This window comes from Aquarana catesbeiana, linkage group LG10, assembly GCF_042186555.1.
Source record: "Aquarana catesbeiana isolate 2022-GZ linkage group LG10, ASM4218655v1, whole genome shotgun sequence".
Lineage (NCBI taxonomy): Eukaryota > Metazoa > Chordata > Amphibia > Anura > Ranidae > Aquarana > Aquarana catesbeiana.
Window position 1 is genome coordinate 158360698 of NC_133333.1, and position 22134 is coordinate 158382831.

Below are 22134 nucleotides of genomic sequence, written 5' to 3' on the forward strand. Positions count from 1 at the left end.
ATTCATTGTTTTTGTGGAAAGCTAAATGAAGCTGTACCTCATATTTGACGCCTGTTTTCTTCTACTGTTCCAGTTCATCCTCATCACGTGTGGGAAGTGGTACAGCCAGCCAAAGCAGAATTGGCAGGTTACAGCTCAGCACAGCAAAAAAACGACAGTGTCCACCTACCATTTCAGGTAAGTTGCACTAGGGCTAAATTTGCACTTTCATAGTTACAAGTAGTAAAGGTGTGTTTAATATCCTGCATTAATGAGACTGTGATTTACAGTAACAGCAGCACTCTGGACCTAGCATACTCTTCATTAAAGACAACTTGTCATCTACCAAAAAAGAATTGCATTTATGATCATATTCTTGGCACTGCTTATCTAAAAAAAAAAAAAAAAAAAAAAGTGGCATGCTAGTAGTGGGGAGGGGGTCATACCTTGGGCTGGTCTACCGTTTTTATTTTTTTTAGCCAGTGCCCAATCCTTCTGTAGATGACAGTATAAACTGGAGGTTTAGGGTTTCCTGTGTCGCAATAAACTCCAAGGAAAAAAAATGTATTATTAGTACCAATATTCTATGTTTAATGAATTAGAAGTCAGCAATAGCAGCCTCCATGCGTCTTAGTGAAAACTTCCATTAAAAGCTCCTACAGTTGGCTGGTTGCACTTGAGCAGGGACGTCTATAATTTTGCTGCATCAGCTTTTGAATGGAACTTCTGATTTTATGTTTTGTTCTCCAGAAAACAATCCCAGCAGCCCGAGGGCGCAGAGCACTAAGAAGACAGGAAGAGGGACACTGTTAACTTACAGGTCATTGGGAGGAGCTCCAGTGACTCAATTAATGCGGCTTACAGCGGTCAAGTCTTGACGCTGCTACAGAAACCTTGGTGCTTGGACTCTTCTCTGCCACCATCTTCAGTTCAAACCCCACCCACCTGGAGCTGGATCTTCATATCTTCCTGCAGGATCACTTGTACTCTATATTGAAGTTCATGCTGACATTTTCTGTAAAATTTGTAGTAGTATATGTAATGTACTGTTATTACATTAATAGCAGTATAGTCTGTACATTCATGACTGGACAAAATGTAAGTTTTGTTTGCTTGGCAGGGTTTTGCTTTTATGAAGAGTGTGAATTCTGTCTATTTGCCCACCAGTGTTTCCCCTCTGGGAACCTCAGAACTACAGACAGTAAAGCCAAATTAGTCTCACGCTTTTTTCTCTTTTATGTCCTCTATTGCTAATACATTATTATTTTTAACTGATTTTAATTTTGTAAATGCTAAAAATACTGACTTGCTATTAGTGGAAATATCCTTCTTGCCCCCTACTGGCATAGATGAGTACAACAAAACCCCTCTATCCAGTGTCCTTTCACAGCTTTATGATGCTGAGGAATCCATGCCCATTGTGCCATTCCTATAAGAGAAATGTGAGGGGAAATCTCTGACTGAACATGTATTTCTGTGACTTCACTTGAACTCCAGACAGATATAACATACACAGATTAGTGCAGCTCTATATTCATTACTACATAATTATATTTTTATTTATTATTATATTTTTTATTTTCAAACTGTTACCTCCTTGAATTTAACATGGTATCAGCCTCTTGTAATCCCTTGTACAGTAGAGCTCCAACTGGAAGAGCAAGAAGCTGCACAGTTTGCCAATAACTTTAGCTGTTGTGGTTATGAGCTAAGGAGAAAAAGTGACAGATGAGCTCATCAGTTTGCTGCTTCTCCTTACTGTGTAGTCATAGTGTTGGGGGAGGGGGAAGGCCTGCAAGCGTTGCTGAACTGCAAAAGAAATAAATGAGGCCGCCTGCCCTGCCAGACAGGGCTATGCTGTGAGATAGAGCTGTGTAAATCTCAGAACTGGATTAAAAAAAATGGATGGTAAAACTGTTTCTTTAAAGTGGTTGTAAAGGCAGAAGGTTGTTTTTTTTTTTTTTTGTTTTTTTTTTTGTTTTTTTTACCTTAATGCATTCTCTGCATTAAAGTGATATTAAAGTCTGTCTGTTGGTTTTAAACAAAAAAAAAAAAAGATTATGCTTGCCTGCTCTGTGCAGTGGTTTTGCACAAAGCAGCTCAGATCCTTCTCTTCTCAGGGTCATCGTTGGCACTCCTGGCCCCTCCCTCCTGCCCAGTGCTGCCCACAGCAAGGAGCTTGCTATGAGGGCACCCGAGCCGCTGCTCTGTGTGTCTTTTCAGACATAGAGCCGTGGCTTGGCCCCACCTCCTCTCTCTTCATTATCGCACGGGAGCCAATGCCGCCTAATGCTGTGTCTCAGCCAATGAGGAGGGAGGTCCCTGGGATTTCGTGGCTCTCATGCAACATCGCTGGATCCAGATGGGGCTCAGGTAAGTATGATAGAGGCTGCTGCACACTGAAGGTTTTTTATCTTTATGCATACAATGCATTAGGATTAAAAGAAAAAAAAAAACCTTCTGCCTTTAGAACCACTTTAAAGTAAAAAACCCTCTGGCTACAGCCCCCTCCCCTTATACTTGCCTGAGCCTAATCTCGATCCAGCAATATGCATAAGAGCAGCAACTCTCTCCCTCCTAATTGGCTCAGAGACAGCATCAGGAGCCATTGGGATCCCAGAAGAGAATCGGGACTGCTCTGTGCAAAACAACAGGTAAGAATGACATGTTTGTTATTTTAAAAAAAATACCTTTTATAATCTTTAAGTATCTTTTCCTGTATTTAGCTGTTCCCAGGAGTTCAGCTTTAAATATGCAACATCCAGCCTGCTGCAGTGCATGCAAATACTTGGCCTTTATAAAGTAAACCTCTCCCAAAATTGGGCGATTAAAAGTAAGGCATAGAGTATATAATGGAAAATCCATCAGCTAAGGCTGCAAGCATATATCAAAATGATCAGTAGGTTCAGAAGTATAGGCAGCTGAAGTTGTATGCACATTTTGCTCTTCCATGTTCCTCCTCCCTATTAGTCCTTTTTATGTGATGGACAGCCTTGCCTAGTAAGGAGAGACTGGAGCTAGGGGAAAAAAAAAGCAACGTAAGAGTTGCTTAGACTCCCTTTAGCAGCCACTGACGTTTTGACCCAAAGATCTGCTTTTTTCATTTTATTTGCTCCATTTAAATTTCCCAAGTTCAAGGCAAGTTTATTTTAAGCTCAAGACTGCTAGTCTGCATTGGGGACGAGTGACACCTTCATGTTGAAAGTTGGAAATGCTATTTGTGTAATTTCCCCCACCAAGGTCTAACCATATCTTTTTATTAGTAACATTATTGGTCGCTTCTGTAAGACATTTTATTTAAGCAGGCAGCTCATCTTTTATTAAGAGATTTGAAAAGTTCTCTTTATATGCTATAATGACTGTTCAAGGTTCCTTAAATGTATTTTCTTTTTGTATTGGATAATGTTTATTGACAATATGGTAGCATGTTTTTATCTTTAAAGCTCATCTTTTAAACCCAAAACCAAAATTGAATATATTGCAGCTTACCAATCATTAGATGTGGTGGCTGCATTAGTTTTCTTTTTTTAGACTTTTTTCTCCTCTGTCTTCACCTGGTGATCTTGCCAATTACACATCTCCTGTATTAGAGTACCCCCCCTGGATGAAGTAGAAGAGTGACACCTTTGGACAGCAGCAAAGTCTGTTTGGGGGAAGGGTTGTGTTAAATTTACTAGCAGATTTAAATACACTAACAAATTGAAGCCAAACTCCAGTTTACAACTTTATACGGAGTTACAGCAAAACGTTTTCTTCCTTTTGGAATGAAAGTTTTACATAAATAATAAAAGCTGATCATTGTAAACACCCCAGTCCGTAGTAAATGGTTTGATTCATCCCTGTAACTGCTAGATCTGCAGGACAGCTTGTTCTTTTGAAAAGCAACGGACTTGCTGGCTGGATCACCAGGTGAAGATAAAAGCCTAAAAAAGAAAATGAATGCAGTTATCACATCTAAGAACTGGTAAGCTGCAGTACAGGTACTCCTCACTTAACAACCAGGTTCCGTTCCAACGACCAGGTTGTTGAACGAATTTGTTGTTAGATGAGGAGTCACAATTAATCAATATTTTAAGCATTCTTAACTACTGTACTGTATTGTGAAAAAAAAGTCTAAACACAAAACTGCAGCTCAATAACGTTGTTTTAATTTGCATAAGTACAGAACACAAATGAATTCTATACAATACAATGATGTACAGCACATGGTTTCTGGTGAGCTTCTAGTCCGAGCAGTTGTTAAACGAGGAGTATCTGTATAATGTTTGCTTTTGGGTATAATACCGCTTTAAAGGTTAACTCCTTCCCAATCTGAAAATTGTCACTTCTAGGTAGACCTTGCTTTTTTTTTTTTTTTTTTTTTTTTTTTAAATGTGTGAAATGTGAAGTTTCTATGTCACTGAGACTCCAGAGGATAGCTTTTTCCCCTGTAGTTTTTGCTCTCCTCCTTTACATGTGGCCTCCCTTTTCTAAAATATCAGTTTGGGGTGCATGTAGCCTCCTTTAGAAAACAAGATCACAAGGGTGTTTATAGATCAAATTCAATGAATGGGATTATAGCATTTAGTAACCACTATCTGTAGTACTGCTGCATAACGCCACATGGACAATCACTTCTTTTAAGTAGCATCGTTTTCCTAATAATGTTCAGAAACACTGCATTAAAGCAGTTCAGGCAGAATCTTATTATAGTCAGATACCTACTTGTCTGACCTCCTTTCATTAGTAGAATATCTAAAGAATGTGGTGTACTATTTAATTAAAAAAGTGTAGCGTTAAAAGTCAAGATGAGAATATTGGTCTAGTATGACTTTTGAACCAGTTAACACATGATTTCTATACAATTTCAAATGGAGGTATCTGTATTCAATCATTTCTAGCTATAATGGACCTGTGTCTGATATATTTTTCATTGTCTGTGCCAGAATAATGTGCTTAAATGGCTCTTGCATGAATGTATTACATATCAAAGAAATTAAAGTGAATGTAAAGGGAAAGGTTTTTTTTTATTTTTTTTTTTTATGTTTTTGAGGTCCCCCCCCAACCAACAAACATGTTATACTTGCCTGCTTTGTGCATTGTTTTGCTTAGTGTATTCTGGTGGTGAGGAAGCCCCGTGTCAGAATACAGTGACATAGTGGGTAGGATAGGGACATTAGTTCAGTGTTTATTCAGTTTTTTTCTCTTAAAAAAAAAATGTACAGCCAGCTTTAGATCAAGGGAGTATTTGGTGTACATTTAAAATTGTGATTCTGAAAAGCTCCCCCACATTTCCTAAGTGGGTGCATGTTGCTTTCTCTTCACGACATACAAGTGTAGGAACAGTCTGCTTCGCTCCCTTAGCCCTACACTCACCTTGCTGAATTGTAGTACAGTATGTAGGAATTCATTCCAACTCACTGCAGTTCAACTGGATATAATTTAAGGGGGGCTTTGTCATCCTTGTTAGCAAACAGGCCTAAGAAGGGGAATCCATCATGGTGGCTTATGTCTAGTACTGCAGGCTGACACTGCTGAACTCCAGGCTAGTTCCATGTTGGAGGATACATTTTGCAGAATCAAGCACATTGTGACATTGGTGCTGAAATTAGTACCGCTTTCAGGGATCAAGCAATATTAGTCTCTAGCACTGGATGAAAGCCTGTGCTGTAACAGATAAAAACTGTCCTGACAGGTTCTCTTGAAGCAGTGCATTATAACCATTCTTTAAAACAGAGATCTAGTTATTGCCCTGAGGATTTGCTTTTGCTATACATGAGTTGCATTGAGTTTAGTATAGAAGTGCCATGGCTTGGCTGTCAGGGGTACACAGGGCAAATGCCTATGTGTGAAGCCTTCCAAACATTCTATATTGAGGCAAGTCTTACCTCATATTTTCAGTTAACAAAAAAGCTGACTTGACAATTTTCATCTTGGATCAAGTGTTTTAACAAGAACTTTCCATGCATGCTTGGTTACAGTGCTCTTCATCTCATTTGCCTTACTTTTGGCATGTCGTTAGTTTGGGACCAGACACACAGTTATCTGAGCAATTTGCCAGCATGACCAGCTTAGGTCGGCATATTTGTAGTAAACTATATACAGAAATATAATTGAGAATGTTAGAAATTATTTCCTAGTAGCAGCAAAGTTTCCCATGTATTTGCAATGGTAATACTTCAAAACAGATCACAATGTTTAGTCCTGGAGCTAATATAATCGCAGTTCAAGAAGTAGTGTTGCACAGGAGAGAAGACTGATAAATGAAAGCTGGTATATTACTTTCATCCTCCTATATGGCCATGATTTAAAAGGGTTTACCATACCATCTGGCACCATAGCAGAGAATATTTAGGGTTTTCTAAATGCTGCAGGCTGCATGTTTCACCTGCTAGTGAAAATTTTTTAGCCAGCGGTGATCTAAAGTGAATTCCCAATGTTTTTACTATAGAGACGTCACTACTGGGTGCAATACACAGAATTGCATTACAGGCCATGATAGAAGCTCTTCTGAACAATTGAGCTTAGTCTGTTTTCAGAAGGCTGGGATTTTCTCGCCTATATAAAAACATGGCAGCTCAATATCGGCTATTGTGGACAAAACAGAATTTTTTTTTTTTTTACGGAGGAGTTAAAATAGATTTGATCTAGTTACTTTGCACTATCTACTATAAAGACAGATTGACATTGTTTAGTGAAAATTAAAACCAAAAAAATTTAAGTTTTGTGTTTTTACATTGCATCCTTACACTCTGTGTATTAGCAGTGGTTTTGATTAATTAAAAATCCCAATTGTAGGCCTTGCGGATGTGTAATCACAGCAGTGACCATTACATTTTTAGGGTGAATTCACATTATATGTGGTGACAGGAAAAAATTGTTTCCTGTGTGTTCCTGCAATAAATCTTCTACGTGTCCTATTAACACTGCAACACAACTTTAGGGCTGCCCTAAAATGCGGAATTCTGCATTTTATTGCAGCGCACCTGCCGTGAATGAAGTGTACGTTTTTGTACACTTCAAACAAAGTTTGTGCAAAATATAAAGGGAGCCATAAAATGCACTGAATCATGCACCACCCTGCCCCCTACCACAGCCGGAAACAGAGAGCCTTCGGTAAAGCGCTGCGGCAGCTCTCCGTTGTATGGGGATTCAGCCTTAAGGCATTTCTTGCAAAATATTGTAATAAAATTAGACTACAAGTAGACCGCAATTAAGCCCCCTAGGCAGTCTTAGGATGAGGGAGCAAAATTTCAGGTTTTAAATATATATTTTTTTCTAATTTCATTAGAAATAGTAAATCCTTTTCTATGACTGGAACCCCAATCTGCTGCCCTGCTGGTCTATGAATCGATTGGCGCTCTTAAAGCAGGAAAGTCATCAGTATTGCACTGTGTTGAGTTACAAAAAATGGAAATTAGTGGTATGATCAATAGCTACAATGGGAGGCAGTACAGTAGCTTTAATCCCAGGGCCACTTTTTTTTTTTTCAGTTTTTACTAAAAAGCTTTCTTTGTAGGGCTGAAACATGTCAAGACTTTAGTGCTAAATGGTGAAGAAAACACACTGGCAAAAACTAATAAAACTATTAAAGATAGTGAAAAAAGCTGCTGGCAACAAAACAGTCAGACACACTATAAAAAAACAAATTCATAAAGGTGATGCAGCGCTTAAATTGAACAAATAAAGTCTATAAAATAAAGAAAAAATGTTTGCAACAAAAAAATGATGAAAAAAAAGCAGCCAAAAAGATGAATTATAACCAGAGAAACAGTAAATAAAATAGTCAAAAATCTAAATATTCCGAATATATACAAATTCCACCATGTGAGCCACCACCTAGTGCAAAATGGACTCTTACCAGAGTTGTAGGACTCTATTACGGAGTCAGATGCGTTCAATGTTGTATATCAGCATGAAGCCGACATTACATGTCACACACAGGCATGAAGTATCTAGAGCTTCCAGTATAACTCAGTGGATATAGGGAAGAGGCTGATGTGGAGCCTGCGTACGTGCCGTCGCCACGTACTAGAGTCCTACAACTCTAGTAAGAGTCCATTTTGCACTAGGTCGTGGTTCACGTGGTGGAATTTGTATATCTTTGGAATATTTTGATTTTTCACTATTTTATGAAATGTTTCTCTGGTTATAATTCATCTTTTCAGATATCTGCTTGGACTTTTTTCATCAATTTTTTTTTTTTTTTTTTTTGCAAACAAACATTTTCTTTATTTATGGTCTTTATTTATTCCATTTAAGCACTGCATCACCTTTATGTCAAGACTTTGGTGCCTGATCAGAAATATTATAAAGCTGCTAAACCATTACAAGCATGGGGCAAATGCCATAATGAACGTTGTTTACTGTGTCTGTGTCCCAAGAACCAGCCAATCCACTTGATATTTCTGGAAGAATCTCTAGTTGTTATGGATAAGAAACATTTCTTTTAAGACAACCCTTTATACATAAGGCCAGGTTGCTTTGACTCTTAATGTAAACATTTTACTGTATAACATTTCAGGGATGAAAGAGTATATTCACTCAAAGCTAGTATTTAAAATTTGCCGGCCAGAAGATTCATCATCATCTTGTACCTCATATGATTCGGCTACTCAAAATTTTCAAGCACTAGTCCCCACCACTCAGTCTGATTCTCACTGCTGGTTTCTTAATTCTCTCATTTTGTTTATATTCGAGAATGTGAATGCATTTGAGAGTGAGCTTTCCCTGCATCCAAAATAGCTATGATTAAGGTTCAGGATTATGGTAGGGCCTACAAAGAACTCTAGGGGGTTATGAGGTTCATTTGTGATTTAGCTTGCGGAGGTCTATTCAAAAGTAAATGATCACTTTTAGGAAGAACTGTCCTGTAAATTTCTGCCTATTTATCTTTTTAAAAGCAGATGTGTGTGTGTATTTGTGTTATATAATACAGATATAGACAATACCACTTTTAGATATGTACAGTTTGTTTTATTTGACTAAAAAAGATATTTCTAATGTTATTGGTGTTTTGTTGCTTTACTTCTGTCTCAGATGTGCATTAATGTGTTGTATGTTTTTATAAAGTGTCTTTTTAGTAAAAAAAAAAAAAAACATGTACTGAAGATAAATCTGCATGTGCTTGTTATTTATACCTTGTGGTGGTGTTTTTGTTTTTTTTTTTTTTGTTTTTTGTGGGTTTTTTTGTTTGCTTTTTTTTTTTTTTAATCTACATTTATTTTTAATCTGCTCTGCAAAGCTGTAAATATGTTGATCACTCCATGGCTGATATCTCGGAAAACTTTTCTTTGTTTTATATATGTTTGTACACTAGTTCATATAATTTTGTCAATATATCTTGTTTCCAAGGATTCTTTGCTTTTTTAATAGTAGCATGATTTATTGTTAAAAACCAAATTATTGTTGAAGCAATAAGTTTGAGAGAGCTGATTTTAAAAATATAATATATGTCTTTTTTAAAGAATTTGATACAAGTTCAGCCTATTTTGAGACAAACCTGTGAAATTTGCACTGTGTGAGACCGTTTGAAATGCTTTTACCTAAAGAAGCCGAGGTAGCTAAACACTTGACATAAATTTCATTTCTGCCTCGTCTGGGTGTACAGTTTGAAAATAAAAAACACATCTTTGCAATATATGCACAAAAAACACCGCAAAGTAGCTCATAGTTTGCTAATTTTTTACTTTTTTGCTTTCTTTGTGTGTTTTTGCACTTGACAAAATGTGCCTTTGCTTCCTCTTTTGGAGTGCCGTTAACAATGACACAAAAAGCACAAATAATTCAATTTGTGTAAAGGTGGCCATACACTCTACACTTCGATTCTGCACCTATCTATTCAATTACCCTGTAACTAGTCAGGCAGGCCCTTGCACTACGTAGTTGATAGTAGATCCAAGGGAGATTATACAATTGTGACGGAACGCTGGGCATCTTGCTTGGGTGCTTCCGCCAAACTGCCCTCCAAACTCTTTTAGCAGACCGAGAGCCAATATCAGCCCTTTTACCCCAAGCATCATACACAGACAAGATGTTGGGATAAAAAAACAAAGGGATGATGGTTAAAAAAAATACAGGTTTTTATACACTTCAAAAAGTTGGTCAGTCACCACATGAACAATTATACCAAATGGTACCCAAAACATCACACAATATTTAGATAACGAGTTGACGCAAGACTAATCCCATCATAAGAACCTCCAAGAGTTAGTCAACAGACCGAAATAATAGGTGACTCTATTAACAATGGGGAGGCACACAATGGGAGAGACACAAACTTGCGTATTCTGTCCACTAGACAAGTAATCTGAAGACAATGTTCCAGCAGTCTGATAAAGTGGAATTAATTTATCTTTGTAGATTTCTTGAGGGATCTCGTTAATAAATGTTTCTGTCTCAAGTGAAGGAGCCTCTCCAACCCAGTCTGGAGGGTCACTATATTCCCTCTTGACCATTAACCTGTGCAAGATTAATATTACACCTTTCCATCCACTTCAGAAGGGAAGCTTTATTGATCTTGTTTAGAGAAGTAATCCAAGTCTCACTCTCTGCATCCAGTACGTGGTTGTCCATCATTAGAGAATGATCTGCTCTCTCCATGGGCCATAAACAGTGGGCAAGAGGCTTGCCCCAGTCCTCTTCAAGAGCCCCTGTCCTGGTTGTGTCTGTCACAACAATCATAGTGTATGGTGAGCGTTACAGACTTCCAGAGACACACTTCTCTTTTTAGTATTACAGTTCCGCTCCACATAGGATATGTGATCACTCCTGCGTACTCTCCTAAATGAGCAATCTATGCAAGAAAAAGGTACAATACATGAGCAGCAGAACACACTGGCTATGAAATTAGTGAGAATGGTGCCTATTGACAGTGATTACAGAGGGGGGAGGGAGCAATTTCCCGGAGGAGGGCAGGTGCAGGGTTTGTGTTGATGAGGTCAGCTGCTGTACTGTTTCCTTGTAATGGTTCTCATGTCTCGGATAGCAGGAAGTAATTGAGAAGTTTTCTATAAATGACCCTGGAGGCTGAGGTAAAGCCTGCTCTAAAATATACAGAAATGTTTTTCTTTTCTGCAGCAGAGGTGGTATATTGGTAGATAGAGAAGCTGGAATTTAGAAAAGAACAACGTGAACTTTGCCTTTTAATACCCCTTTTCTGTCTTGACCTTGCATAAGTAAGTTTGAATAATTACTCAACCATTTTGAGGAGCATACCTCTGGTTGTCAATATTATGTATTTGCTCTAATTCTTACAGTGTATGTAAAGCCATATTTTATTTTTGCAGAGTAGGGAACTACTAAACATTGTCAGGATTTTTCGTTGCCCCATTGTGGAGATTTCCCTTTACTTCCAGGCTCTCGAAAATGAAACTGGAGTTTATGAAGAAATCTCTCTCAAAAAAAAAACAATGTTCCTATTGGAAGATTTTAGCCCAGCTCCTGCTCTGGTTGCAATAGATGGGTGAAACTCTTCGCCATTCAGTCCAAAACTAGAAAAAAATGTGCTTGCTATACATACATAAACAATGAATATTTTTTCTTATAAAATGAGCTGCAAATTCAGCCAGTTGTAAGTCATAACGTCTAACGTGATTGTAAAAAGAAAGGCTTATACTTCAACCCATATCTGCTGCTAGGGAACCGGCTAAAGATCAGCATACTTCATGAATCAAATATTCAAGGCATATGTAAATTATTATTCCATTTACATTTGCATGCTTTTTTGCGTTCAGTGGTGATTGTAATTTTAATCTTAATGTGGTTAACATGGGAAAAGAGGGTACATTTTTGTCAGACCATTTGGCATAACATGTAACAGATTTCTCTTCATTAAATGCTCATTTGCCTCATGTTCGGCCTCAAATTTGATTTTACAGCGGCAGGTACGCTCAAGCTAAATTGGCTAATAGGCTCACATGTGTCTGGAAGTGCCTGCTCCTTCCCTTTCCAGAGCTGCTGGCATTAATATTGCCATCTGGGTTTGTGAACTGTGGAGAAGTGTCTTCCATTATGACCTGCCTTACATTCATAACCAAAGTGTGATTTCTGTTTTATCAAAAGTCAAATTAAACAGGACAATGTCTGTGTGGGGTTGTTTAATAATGTTATGTGCTGCTGTATTTCTCAAATGGTTTTATGTATGTTCCTAGTTTCCCCCACCGGTATCTCTGTAATGCTCTTATACAAAACAGCTGTTGGTGATTTCAAGACATTTTTAGACCTAGTTTTGAGCTGGTTTATTCCCAGCGTGTATTTCTTAATTTATCATGGGAAGTGCTGCATGAGATGCATGTTAACATCGTTTACATTAGGCATTACTACAAAAATACATTGGTCGTTTCAGCCTTTAGGTTTTCTTGATGGCTCTTACTCAAATTTAATGTTACATCACAAAACTTTCTTGGCTGGATTCTTTTTCTTTTTTTTTTTTTTGTAGGTTTTATAGTTTTCTTTTAATAGTATGATTGAATAAGGTGTACAGCCTAGTATATATCTTACTGGGAGACCTGTAACCGTATCACTTAGCTAACTTGTCTAGAACCCGGCTATACACAGGCTGGAAATGGTTGGTTTGGCAGGAACCGGACGACTTTCAGCCCATGTGTACAGCTCCCTATCCGAAAGAAGCCGGTCTCACGACCGGCTTTTGTCAACCAGGCCTGCTGGAAATCCATCATCATCCAATCGGTGCTGGCAGCCAATGGCTGCCAGCACTGCTCAGTGTGTCCTGGTGAAGGGGGCGGTCCCCCCATCAGAACAGAATAGCACAGTGTTGCTTGTGTTAGTACAGTGATCTGTCAGGTTTTTTCTTTTTGTTCAACAAGAAAACGTATATAGTGTGTACCAGGCTTTAAGGCTTTGTTCTTTATCTTATACGCATGGTTTTTGTTTTTGTCAAAAAGAGGAAAAAGGTGACAACAGCTTCTCTTTTTAATATGGTCTTACAATGTGTTTTATAGGGCTTGATGGTATATTTTCTGTGAGTACATATTTTGTGTTAATAGGGAAACTATCAGATTTTGTGTTTTCACATTCATTCAATTTTGATATAATATATAGGGTGAGTCATAAAGAAGTGTATAGTTTCCAGATGCTGTAAAACAGTAACCCTTGAGGACACAGACCTTAACTGCGAACAGTTAGGTAGATGTACTCCTAAAGTTTGTGTCCCTCTACTGAGGCAAGTGGCATAGGTGTGTGTCACGTGACTAGTCAGTCAAAATGGCAGCATCTGCAGTGGAGAAGGCATGTTTGTGTTCTTAAATTGAGCAAAACAGAATCTAACTATTGTGCAATGACATTTTCCATCACAACTCGGAAAAGAACCTCCAACCAGAAAATCTACAGTATATGTTAAGTCCTTGGTTGATGCCACCATTGCAGCATGACAGTGACAACTTTAGTCTCCAATTGGATGGTACACCACCATACTGGTCAGGCAACGTGCGAGATTACCCCAATGGACATCTTCCTTACTGATGGATTGGAGGAGCCACGGACTACAACCTGCCGCTGACAAAATGACCACCCAGAAGTCCTGACTTAACACCTTGTGCCTTTTTCTTGTGGGGGTACATAATGTATTTGTCCCTCCCCTTCCTGTTAATCTAGCGGAGCTGAAACAGCGTATCACAGCCACTATCACTGCACTTTAATCAAATATCTTAACTCGTGTTTGGGCGGAAATGGACTACCAGCTCCATGTGTGTCTTGTGCCTAAGGCACAGACGTTCTATGTGTGCACCCTGTCTCTAAAAAACTTGAAACATTCCCCTACATTTCTGTTACAAGTAACATAAAATATCTTATATTGTTCTTGTTTTATAGTGCATTGAATCTGTATACTTTTATGAATCACCCTGTATATTTATTGGCATTTTAACATTTATATAACATAACAGGTTCAAAGGGAAAAAAATAAGAAAATTGCAAATACAGCTGAGGTCAAGAGCATTAGACTCCATAGTAATGCAAAGACCAAACTGAATTCTCAAAATGGATAGTACCATTTCTGGAGCATTGCTAGTGCAGTGCGGCTTATCAGAAACTCTGATTGGACCATCCTGAGGTAAAGTGTGAACCGTTTTGAATTCTGACAAACATTAATCCAACAAAGATGCAGATAAGTGTGGGAGGTGTAGCCAAGTTTAGAAAAAGGAGAAATGAGGAGATAGGGAAAGGGTTGACAGGGAACTAGGCATGTGAATATGGTTCACCTTTAGGCTCAGGATAAGTACTCATTCGCTAAGGAGTATAGATAGAGACCTAGGAGGTAAGCAGCTGTTTAACCACTTGCTTACTGGGCCCTTATGCCCCTTCCTGCCCAGGCCAATTTTCAGCGCTCTCACAATTTGAATAACACTTGCATAGTAATGCAACAATGTACCCATATGAAATTTTTCAAATTTTTTCACATAAATAGAGCTTTCTTTTGGTGGTATTTAATCACCACTGGGTTTTTTTTTTTTTTTTGCTAAAGAAACAAAAAAAGACATATTTCATATTCTGTTATAAAATTTTGCAAACGGGTACTTTTTCTTCTTCACTCACGGGCTGCACTACTAGGCTGCACTGAGAGGTGGCACTGATGGTCACTGAGAGCCAGCAATGGTAGGTGGCACTAATAAGTGACACTGAGGATGAGGCACTACTGGGCACTGTTTGGCATTAAGGGGACCAATGTCCCTCTAACAGAAGCCGGTCAACGGCTTTCTTCTTTTCTTCGCATTTACAGCGTGAGGGAAAAATAAAACCAACTACCAGCTTTTGTTTACTTCTGTAATCAGCTGTCATTGGCTGACAGCCGATCACGTGGTAAAGGGCCCACTGTGATTAGCCATGTCCCAAGGACTCGACAATCAGAGTGCGCCCCCTGTGGCGCGTGGGCAGTATGAGAACAGGAGGACATTCATGTACACCCTTCCAGCAAAGGAAGCCTGCGCTGTAGCCATCTTTCGGCTATAGCGTGGGCACCAAGTGGTTAAAGGTGTCAGACATCTGCAATAGGGGCCAGCACATTCATGTGGTAAGAAAGCAACTCATTTTCCTGGTGCCTCCCATGTCAGCATACCCATGGTTGGTTGCTCCGCCCTCTACCAACCCACAGGGCCATTTTAACTCTATAAAAAAAGATTTCCTTCCCTTAGTCAGTATTCTTTTCTTTGTCCTCATGCCATCAGGATCATTATCAGCCTTACCTCACCGCTTTATGGTGTAACCGTTGCAGGTTCATGCTCTCCTGCAGTATGGAGTCCCATCGCTTGGGCTGCTAAAGGCGCCAGATAAGTATGGGAGGCGGTTTTTTTCTGTGGATCTTTTTTTGGGCCATATTGGAAGATTAACAGGAGCTTAGCCTCTCCTCTATGCTCTTCCTTGATGGTATGTCTCCTATCCGTATGTGAGCTGGCTGTTACTTGCACATGTGACAGTACGGTGCATGCCCAGTAGCAAACTGAAGCTGTCGGTGGCCATCTTGGTACTCTCAAAGTGCTCTCAGCATAAATGGAGAGCCTGGGATTCATTACAGGGCCAGCTATCAAGGTGAAGACATCTCCCTTAAGTGTTTTCCCTATTTTTTGCAATTGAGCCTGGCCAAGGTATTTAGGGGCTTGCAAATGGGTACTTTTGTTTAATGTTATGTATATGTATTGTGTAGATATGTGTATCTATGTGTGTGTATATATATAATGTATGTATATGGTTAAAAAGGAAAGCAGAAAGAAATCTATCCTTTTTTTGTTTTTCTCTTGCCCAGCTGCCCCTAGTAATGTGATACCGCAACAAAAAGATCCTCATCATACCGCTAGGTAAGGGCTGCAACAATCAGGTAAGTTTTAAAGGAAAATAAAAAAGAGCACTACGGGCAAATTAGAACATATTTTTTGTTTCTACACCCCGCACCGGGGATCATCCCGCAGATCATCTCACCATAGCTCCTCAGATAGGAGATCCAAAGGTCATAGGAGCTCAGGACACTCTCACTCATCCTCAGCTCATGCCTCCCACAGTGGCCAGAGGTCACCCCGACATACCCCTAGCAGACACGAATCCCACAGACCGGTGTATCCAAAAGAGAAGACCTGTTGGGTATGTGGAAGACAAGCGCTGCCAGAAAAATTGGTATGCGAGAAGTGTCTACTAGATTCTACAGGGATAAAGAGAAAGATAAGCAGCAGTCTCTGGAATCAATTAAGAGCTTGATCAAGGATTCAATCAGGGAGTTGGCCCTCTCCCAAGACCAAATTAACCCACCCTCGCCTGAAGCAGCAGTAAGCGCGTCCACTCCTCATTCGGACGCAGAGGTGGATTCTGAAGACGAGGCGGAAGGGGTGGATAGCAATATTTCAGCTTTTGACTTCGCTCTAGTTGAGCCTTTCATAACCTCAGTCAAGGATGCAATCCAATGGGAGGAAAATCCGGAGCCACCTTCTAAAACAAAGAAATATTTCCCACATCTGAAAAAGAAGGTATCAACTTTTCCCTTGATGGAAGAAATCAAGGAGGTAGTAACAGATGAATGGCAGAAGGTAGACAGAAGACCTATGGCGTATAATCGTTTTCTTAAGTTATATCCACTGGCAGAAGCAGATGCGCAACTTTTTGATGCTGTACCAACTGTGGACGCCTCAGTTATGAGGTTGGCTAGAAACTCGACCTTGCCACTAGAAGACGCAGTCTCCTTTAAAGATGTCCTTGACCGAAGAATTGACTCAGACCTGAAAAAAACATATCAGGAGGCTGGGGGAGCATGCAAGCCGGCGGTAGCTCTGACTTCGATCTCAAGGGCCACCAGAGTATGGTCAGACAATGTGGAAATGGCCCTCAGACAAGGGGTAGGTTCAGAAGAAATCATTAAGGCACTGGATGAATTAAAGCTGGCTCAGATTTCATAGCAGAAGCGGCTATAGACGTCCTAAAATGCTCTTCCAGGGCCATGCTGTATTCCATAACGGCCAGAAGAGCGTTGTGTCTAAAACCATGGTCGGCCGACCCAATGTCTAAGCAATCATGGTGTTGTATTCCATACGATGGGAAAGCCCTGTTTGGTGAAAAAATGGATACGGCAATTACCAGAGTCACAGGGGGGAAAAGTGGGCTAATTCCCCAGGACAGAAGCAGGAGGAAGAGATTTGCAAACCGCCCAGTGGGCCAGTTAAGAGGGAAGGACTCCAGATCCTACCGTCCGGGAAGGGAGTATAGAAGGGGCTGGAAACGTTCACAAGCTACCTTTCTGAGATCGGCTAAACCAAAAGCCTCTACATCCACAGTTGATGGCCAGAAGTCCTTTTGACGCCCTCTCCAGCCAAGCCGGTCTGGTAGGAGCCCATCTAAAGGCGTTTGCCCGGGTTTGGGTGGAAGGTTGCGTAGACCAGTGGGCAGTGTCCACGGTCTGTCAAGGTCATTTCTGGGGATTCAAAAGGCAGCCTCCCCTCTATTCCTTTCAGGCCACCAAGATTCCAACCTCCAGAGAGAAGAAGGAGGCCCTTCTTCAATATGTCAAAATGCTTGTTCTCCAGCAGGCAGTAGTACCAGTTCCAGACTTGGAGAAGCACTTAGGCTTTTAATCCCCAGTCTTCTTGGTCCCCAAAAAATCGGGGGGTTGGAGGCCGGTGCTAGACCTGAAGAGGCTGAACAGGTATATCCGGGTGGAACATTTCAAGATGGAGTCCTTAAACATGGTCATTCTATCTGTTCAGCCAGGAGATTGGATGGCGTCCATAGACCTTCAGGATGCGTATCTGCACATACCTATCCGCCCTCAGTTTCAACCTTTTCTTCGGTTCAGAATAGGCGACTTACATCTTCAATTCCAATGCCTTCCCTTCGGGATTTCAACAGTGCCCAGAACTTTCACCAAAGTGCTAGTAGCGATCTTGGCTCCTCTTCGAGAGAAGGGGATTTGAGTACTACACTATTTGGACGATATTCTAGTTCTTTCTCAGCACAGGCAGACCTTGGTGATACATATACAGTTGGTCCTAGACACACTGATAAAGTTTGGTTGGCTAATCAACTATGCCAAAAGTCAACTTACTCCCACACAGGAGATAATTTACCTAGGGGCATTCTTCAACACTCCAGGAAGAGCAGTTTCACTCCCGGCAGAAAAAAATCCCTTCATTGATAGGGAAAGTGAAAAGGGTGCTAGCGAGCCATTCTATGGCAGCATCAGACTGTCTAAGCCTGCTAGGTTCCCTCTCTTCATGCATACCTATGGTGAAATGGGCCAGATGGCATCTACGGACTTTCCAGGTGGGCTTCTTATCACAGTGGAAGAAAGATCGCCTAGAGCAGAGGATATTGATTACACCTACAATGAAATCCAGCCTTTGGTGGTGGACAAGACCATCCAACCTTCTGCTTCACTGTCCCCTTGGCCCCATCCCATGGACTGTTCTGACGACAGACGCAAGTCAGTTAGGATGGGGGGCACATTACCAAGACCAGTTGGTACATGGCAGATGGCAATTTAATGCGACAGAGGTAGTATCAAACACCTTGGAGCTAAGGACAGCTTGGTTAGCAATCCTGTCTCTGGCCACCTTCTTCAGGGAAAAATCCATCCTTCTCCAGATGGACAACAAAGCGGCAGTAGCTTATGTTCAGAATCAAGGAGGAACGCACAGCAGGTCCCTTCTGAATGAAGTGACACCCATTCTGACATGGGCCGAGAGGAATTTAGTCAACCTACGAGCCTCATATATCCCAGGGCCAGAGAACTAGTTAGCCGATCAGCTTTCAAGATCTTTCAGCCACAACAACGAGTGGTCTCTGAATCCGAGGGTCTTCTCCTGGATATGCGAACAATGGGGCACTCCCCAAATAGACCTATTTGCCTCCCCGCTCAATGCGAAGACACCGCTTTTCTTTTCAAGGTTCCCATCTCTGAAATCAGCAGGGGTGGATGCCCTAACCCAGCCATGGAACTTTCAGATGGCATACGCATACCCACCAACTCCACTGATACTGAGGTTTCTCCAACGTCTAACCACAGAAGCGATCACAGTTTTAGCAGTGATTCCATACTGGCCCAAGAGACCGCGGTTCACGTTGCTAATCAAGATGACCTTGTGCAAACCGCTTCACCTTCCACGCATAGACAACCTTCTGTCTCAAGGCAAGTTCTGTCACCCGCACCCGGAGATCCTAGACTTGAGGGTTTGGAAGTTGAGCGGAAAAGGTTGGGCGAGTTAGGATGTTCGCATAATGTCATTCAAACACTACTACAGGCCAGAAAAGCATCTACGAATTCCACATACTATAGAGTTTGGAGAAAGTTTACGGAATTGGCAGAAACGAACCATTTCGATCCTCTAAACCCTGGAATCCAGAACATACTCCTCTTTTTACAGAGTGGATTGGACTTAAGTTTGGGCCTGAATACGCTTAACCTCCCTGGCGGTATGATTATTTCGGATTTTAGGTGCTGAAAGCGGTACAATTATTTTGCATGGAAATTTGGCGTTTTATATTGTAGGTCTGTAAATCTTAACAATAACACACTTAAATCTGTCCAAACCAGAGTCTAGTAGATATCCCGGGTATGATAAAGTTTGAAACACAAAAACATAAATTATAATATAATAAATAAAAATAAATAATTAAAAAAAATTTTAAAAAATAGTAATAAAATAAATTTCCCCACAATTCACTATCGCTCAATTCTGCAAGTGTTCTAATTTACTATCGCTGTTTTCTAGCTGGTCTAAAGCCACTTTTGACGTAAAGGGACACTTTTTGGTTGCTATGGACAATCTCCAGTTTCCAGGCAGTGTATATCATGTAAAACTGCATGCAGGGCATGGGCCAGAGCACTGGGGACAAAAGGGATGTGAAATCATTTCATACAGTACTGTAATCTGTAAGATTACAGTACTGTATGTGTTATGATTTTGACATTTTTTTGAATTTGCCGCCAGGCTCCGCCCCCGTGCGTCGCGCCGCTCGCAGGGAACGGAGCCTGGCACAGAGAGGCTTCGGAGGAGGACGGAGCCCTCGGACACTGCGGGGGACATCGCAGGATCCCGGGGACAAGGTAAGTAACGCTGCCCCAGGATCCTGCAATGCGATCCCGAGTGTGGCTCGGGGTTACCGCTAATGGTACTGAATTTTAACCCCGAGCCACACTCTGGAAAACCGCCAGGGAGGTTAAGGTCCAGGTTTCAGCCCTTTCAGCTCTAAGCTCTAAGATTGAGACCGCCTAGAAAGACGCTATACCCCAAATGGGATTTGACTATCGTGCTTAATATCCTTTCAAAACCTCCGTTTGCTCCCACAGAAGAAAGAACCTTGGAGGATATTTCTCTGAAGGCAGTCTTTCTAGTCGCCATCACTTCGGGTCGCAGGGTATCCGAGATCCAAGCATTAGGGTTACAAGAACCCTACATTACCTTCTTCCCGGACAGGGTGGTGTTGCAACCTATTCATCAGTTCATCCCTAAAGTACCTTCAGTCTTCCATCTGAACCAAGAGTGGGTTCTTCCAGCATTCGGGGAGGATCCAGCCTCCTCAAAACTGCATGAGTTGGATATAGCCAGATCCCTAAGTCACTACCTAAATTTGACGCAGCAGTTCAGGAAAGATCAATGGCTATTTGTCATCCCCAAGGGTGCCAGAAAGGGAATGGCAGCATCTAAGATGACCTTGGAAAGCTGGATTGTAAGGTTAATCCAAAGAGCATATCGGGCTAGTGGTCTCCCAGTTCCAGATGCGGTCAATGAGCACTCAACGCGTGGAATAGCCTCCTCCTGGGCAGCTTTGGCGCGGGTCTCCCCTGAGACAATTTGTCGAGCGGCCAGCTGGTCGTCCTTCAGCACGTTCATGTCCCACTATAGTGTGGACCCAGCAGTCCTTACTTCCCGAGAGTTTGGGGAAAGGACTTTGCAGTCATCTGTACTGTAGCTTTTTGTTTAATTAAATTGCTTTATTGCAGTACCCTCCCTGTAAGCGAGTTATTTACCATGGGTATGCTGACATGGGAGGCACCAGGAAAACGGAAAATTGAATACTTACCTTTCCGTAATTTTCCTTTCCTGGTGCCTGCCCATGGCAGCATACACCCTCCCTTCAATGATCCTTAGCGTTATGAGATCTAGTTACAAGAATACTGACTAAGGGGAGGAACTCTTTTTTTATAGAGTTAAAATGGTCCTGTGGGTTGGTAGAGGGCGGAGCAACCAACCATGGGTATGCTGACATGGGCAGGCACCAGGAAAGGAAAATTACGGAAAGGTAAGTATTTAATTTTCCGTTTTATCATAACTCCAGCTATCTTGATATCCATGTATGTTTATAATTGTGGCTCAAGAGGCCAGGGGTTGAGTGTTGATCTCCAGTCACTAGTTAATTACAAGTAGATTGTTTAAAATAAATAAATACAGCTGGTTTCATTGCTTTCCTAAATGCACAAAATCTGAATAGATATTTACATTTATAGGTAATTACACCAGGGATTGTTGATTCAGGAAATATCCAATTGGCCTCCTGGGGCATCTTTTATTCAAAAGAGTTAAGATGTAGGTTTTTTTCCAAAGCATTTGATCAGGGCCCATTCCCAGATAATTTCAAGACTGTCTTTGTAGGCCATCCCTTTAAAAAACACGTACAACTACAATATTAACCTTGGCATTCCTTTAGGTGAGATTCACGTGGTTAAAATGCATGGGAGGGTGATGTAGTAGTAATTTTTTTTTATACTGACCTGACATAGTCAGCTGTTAAGTTCTAACAAAACAAAATCTAGTGTAGTGCAACCAAATACAAATAAAACAAGTCCAAATCTAACAAAATTCCACCGTTTTGCAACTTTCGGTGACAGTTCATAAATTTTCAGTGACCACCCCCTCTAGCTGGAATGCCTGTTCACCTCCAAAAGTTGACCCCACTACAGAGTCACACACGCCTGTGATTATATCTCTCAGGATGCCTTGGGAAAACCACTCCTCCTACTGGTGTTCCTGGACAAGACAGACCTCCTGCTGGGTTATCACTATGTAGACCCCACTGCAGAGTCACACACGCTTGGTGTAATATCTCTCAGGATATTTTGGGAACACACCCTCATCACAGTGCACCTAGACAGCTCAGACCTCCTCTTGGGATCTCATTCAGTCATGTGTGGCCAATTAAAACAAAAGCAAACCATAGTGCTCTCTGCTAATACCATTTATTAAA

General features: G+C 40.9%; 1 protein-coding gene across 1 annotated transcript in view; it reads left to right on the forward strand.

The window, feature by feature from the left end:
* The window catches only part of KIF18B (kinesin family member 18B), a 127419-nt gene extending 125474 nt beyond the window's left edge, over nucleotides 1-1945 (forward strand). The window contains exons 15-16 of the mRNA XM_073602822.1: nucleotides 74-177; nucleotides 730-1945. Of these exons, the coding sequence (XP_073458923.1) occupies nucleotides 74-177; nucleotides 730-857 (232 nt within the window). The 3' untranslated portion in view covers nucleotides 858-1945. The remainder of the gene's footprint in view (nucleotides 1-73; nucleotides 178-729) is intronic.
* Nucleotides 1946-22134: the final 20189 nt, after the last annotated feature.